Genomic DNA, 4,352 nt, shown 5'->3' on the forward strand with positions numbered 1-4,352 from the left:
TCTAGACAGGAGGCAGGGTGTAGTACAGGATGTCTGGGGTAAGAGAAGCAGCTCCTGAAGCAAATGTCCAAAAGTAGAGCAGTGCGAAGGAAGAAGGAAGAGGAAAAAGGAAGGGGAGAGCAGGCAGAGAGGAGTTCAATAAATAGTGGTTTTTTCACATGTTTTACTCAAAGGGACCCTGGGCACCAGCCCCAAGACCCAGTGGCCATGCTGCATTCCTGGGTTGCTGCTGGATGCCTGACATTTAGATCTGGGCTGTGCATATTCCTAGAGTGATACTGGTATAAAGCTGGGTTTTGCCAGCAGATTTGGACAGGCATTGGATATAGTCTGTGCTGGTCTGGAATAGCATGATATGCCACTGCTATGTAATATTTACCTCATAGAAAAGCTTTATGCACAATTAGCTGGGCTGAGCTGCTCTGCCATCAGCTGTGGACAGCATCTGTTTCAGCAACTGATGTGCAAAGAGCTCAGTTTTCAGATGCAACTTAAAGGGCAATAATTTGCCCCCAAAAAATGGAGATTATTGTGACATACCTTATTATCTGCTGTTTTATTCTCCCTGGTATGTAGCACGGCTAGTTCTTTTCCCTGCTACAGCACTGCAGCTGCTGCCTCTAACACAGCAAAAAGTGCAGAATGAGCCATGCCAGTGCAGGCAAAAAAAAAAGCAGTGCTGAAAAAGAAGTGGCAATGGGAGAGGGAAACACGGAGCAGCAGGAGGCAGGTGGTTTGGGAAGCTCTCAGAAACTGCAGAAGCATGGAACTGTGTGCTGTGTTCTGCAACTGAGCAGAGAACTTCCAGAGGGAAGGAGGATACTTCACAAAGGTACAAACAGCAGTCACAGCGATATTGCTGTATTTAGTGTTTGCATTGTGAAAGTCAGGATGGAACTTTATGGCTATAAAAACCCTAGCCCTGCCCAAAAGGTAGCTTTACAGAACTTGTTTCTGTTCCCAGCAGGTCTAAAACCAACAAACCATATGTGTATTTGAACATGTTCTTTATAGCTGCCTCTGAAATTTTCCAGGGAGGGATGATTTTTTAAAAAGTGAGTGGGGTGTGGCAGTGCTATAGGCAAGTGTATTGAGAGTAAAGAGAAATAATAGATCATTCTCTGACATTTTAAGATGATAGCTACTGGTTTAAATATAAAATAACAGTCCGTGGACCAACGGTTAGAAATGCTTGTCATTTACCCGCTTCAGTAATTTAGGTTTTTTTTCTGGCTGCTGAACTTTAGAAATCCTCAGAAGATAAATTTACAATCTGTGTCTGCTCAGGAGGAAGATTATTAAACAAGCAACCCCAAACAATTAAATAAAACCTTAGCTATATACAATCACTTTAATTTTGTGCTTTGATATTCTTCATCTGATTAAGTTCTTTCCAAACAAACTTCACATAGAACTTGGCCTATGAGGAGCGGACTAAGCACATATGTATCCTGACAGGAGTGTTTACTCAAATGGAGTTATCCCAGCTTTGCTGTGTGTACTTGGGAACATAAAATGGCCTGGGGACAGGAACTCAGTGGACAATAAGGATAGAGAAACTTAGAGGGAATAACCTACTGAGAGAACAGGAATGCACTGGGAGTAGAAGAATCAGTCAGATGGGAAGACATCAGGTATTGGGAAGATGCCCATGAAGAGGAAGCAAAAGATGGCCATGAAGAGTGGTTTGGAGAGGAGCAGCGTGGAGAGAGAAGCATTTTGAAGAGGGAGAACAAGGGTTGCCAGCAGGGCAGGGCAGGGTGGGGGAGAAGATAGTTCTAGGGATGCAGCACCCCAGCAAAGAAGGGGTGCAAGTTCACAGGTGGTGAAGAGGAAGAGAGCAGATGACACAAAGTTTGACTAGGGAGGCTGCTCTTAAGCCAGCAGACCAGTATTTCTGGCTGCAGAAACTTTCTTTCCTTCTCCATCTTCCTGGATAGGGGCAGATGGAGAGATAGGCCTTGACCACATGATAAATTTTGTCTGAGTTTGGGACTGTCATATCTGCTGTACCCGTGGAAATTCACCTGTCTGCCTGGTCTTGGTCAGAGCAGGGCTGGCTTGTAGTCCCTGCCCCGTGGCAGCCCTCTGTGGAGGTAGTGCAGGCAGTGATGCAGCGCTTTCTGCACTGATGGTCTGACTGCAGACCAAGCACTGCTGGTTTTGACTTGCTACTCATTAACAGTGTTCAGGCAGTGTGGTTACCCTGCCGAAGGACCAACGAGGATCAGGGAGGGGGACAGTGTAGCCACACAAGCTCTGTCAGTACCCGCTGCTTTTGGGCATGCTAGGATCTGTGATCCTTTCCATGGATGGACCAGCCTGGAGTTCTGGTACCCTGCTAGGTGGAGTCCAGGAGTGAAGCCCTCCCTGATGAGCTGGGAGCAAGGGGATTGCTCTCTCCTTGGATAGGGCTCCCTGGGCCTGGGGAAGAGATTTCTCCCTGCTATTCTAACCTGGTCCTTTATTTGGCAGAGGAGTAGGGCAGGATGGTTGCCCCTAGCCTGAGAAAGAACAATTTTTGGGGCCCCAAACTACTCAAAACACTGTGGAAAGGGTGCCAGAAGTGACAAGAGCAGTGGGATGGTAATGAGGGGATGCACATCCAAGTCACCCTGCAGTATATCAGGGAAAATGCCTCAGCGTTGGCACCATGCCTTTCCAGAAGAGTCCACAGGCACTGGTGAGAGGATTGCAAGGATGACAAGCAGGGGAGCCCATTGTTCAGTGCCACCATCCTGCCGGCTGCAGAGCCGGTGCAGGCACTGAGCGTGCAGCCCATGGGGTGGACATACTGAGTCGCCGAGAGCCACCCCGGCGGGGAGTGCCTGGGGGCCCCCACCGTGGGGTGAGGGTCTCCCGAGAGGGGGGGAACAATCCCTCTTCTCCTCGCCTCTCCGTCCAACCCCCTGGGCGTGACTTGTGCTCGGCAGCGCAGATGGAGGAGGGGAACGGGGTGAGGGGATCCCTGCTCCCAGCCCCGCAGCTCTGCCAGGGGCCCGCGGATGAGCCCGGGGCGGAGGGCGGTATTGGCGCCTCGCTCTTTGCTTCCAGAGCTGTCGGGAAAGAATCGTCTTCTGCAGGATAAAGTCCCTGTCTAGGCAGGTGAATTGCCCGTGTCCAAAGTCTACAGGCAGGAGGCTGCCTGCTGCAATCCCCGTGAGAGGGATAACTTTTACAATATATGGGCTGATTGCAAATAAGTTACTAATAAGCCGCTTTGGTGTAAGAACGGCTCTATGCATTATTTCCTAAGATCTGTTTATTTGCAAATATTTCTTACTTTTTCTTCTTTTAAAAAAATCGTTCGGGAAAATGAGGGAAAAAAAGTACAGAAGTTAATATTTAGACATTCATACTATTAAGTAATAGAGCTATAAACTCTCAAATAAGGCACTTTCATTTTACTTAACAATAGATAACACAACAGCGACAGTGGAACAGACCAAACAAAAGCGATCACCAAAATTGTTGTGACAGTACAATTACCCAGCTAGGAAATTTATTCAATATGCTTTACCATTGCATTGACACAGCAGGAAAAAAAAAAAGCCCAAATGCTCAGAGAATAATACAAGAAGGCAGGAGGTATTTGGAAAAAAAAAAGATTTATTTTGAAATACATTTTTAAAGAGATACTTTGCCTCCACGATTTGTTATCGATGTGCATCTGACACGATACAAAACAAACAAATGAAGAAAAAACCACGTTCTGTACAGAGCTCTAAAATGAGCCGCGATTATCTACAAGATGAGCTTTACGCTTGGGTGTGGGTTGGAGAGGGGCCCGATCCTGCAGTCCGCACTCTCTAAACGAGTTTCGCAGACATGTGGTAGGAAAGCTTGGCCCCGAGTCTGCGTGCGTGTCTCCGTGTGTGTGTGTGCGCGTCTGTGAGTTCCTACAATACACTCCTTGAGTAAAGTGGGCAAGTTGGAGCTGCCGGAGCGGGCGCGGGTCCCTGGCTGCTCTAGAAGTCCTGCCGCGGGGTGTGAGTTAGACTGTGCCGCCGTAGATCACAGTTTCGCCTGAACACTTTGCCGCACTGCTCACAGTTGTAGGGCTTGATGTCTGTATGGGTAAGAAGGTGAGTTTTCAGGTTACTTCTTTGATTAAAGGTTCTTCCACATGTGGGGCATTTGTGTGGAGATTCCTGTTCAGATTTGAAGCAAGCAAAGGATTAATCCTTCACAAACCACCTGGTTTAACGTATCACTGCACTTTTTCTCATCGCAACGCACAACTTGAGATATCGGGGGAGGACACGAACGAGAGGAGCCCCGTGCGGCCGGGCGGCCGCCCACCTCTCCCTATCCTGCCCCAAAAGCCTTATTTGATAGTTCTCGCGTCGTGA

General features: G+C 48.0%; 1 protein-coding gene across 1 annotated transcript in view; it reads right to left on the reverse strand.

The window, feature by feature from the left end:
* Positions 1–3,389: 3,389 nt before the first annotated feature.
* Positions 3,390–4,352, reverse strand: part of OSR2 (odd-skipped related transciption factor 2) — a 5,505-nt gene continuing 4,542 nt past the window's right edge. Inside the window, exon 5 of the mRNA XM_008630725.2 lies at positions 3,390–4,151. Coding sequence (XP_008628947.1) covers positions 3,969–4,151 — 183 coding nt within the window. The 3' untranslated portion in view covers positions 3,390–3,968. The remainder of the gene's footprint in view (positions 4,152–4,352) is intronic.

This window comes from Corvus brachyrhynchos, unplaced genomic scaffold, assembly GCF_000691975.1.
Source record: "Corvus brachyrhynchos isolate BGI_N302 unplaced genomic scaffold, ASM69197v1 scaffold302, whole genome shotgun sequence".
NCBI classification, from domain to species: domain Eukaryota; kingdom Metazoa; phylum Chordata; class Aves; order Passeriformes; family Corvidae; genus Corvus; species Corvus brachyrhynchos.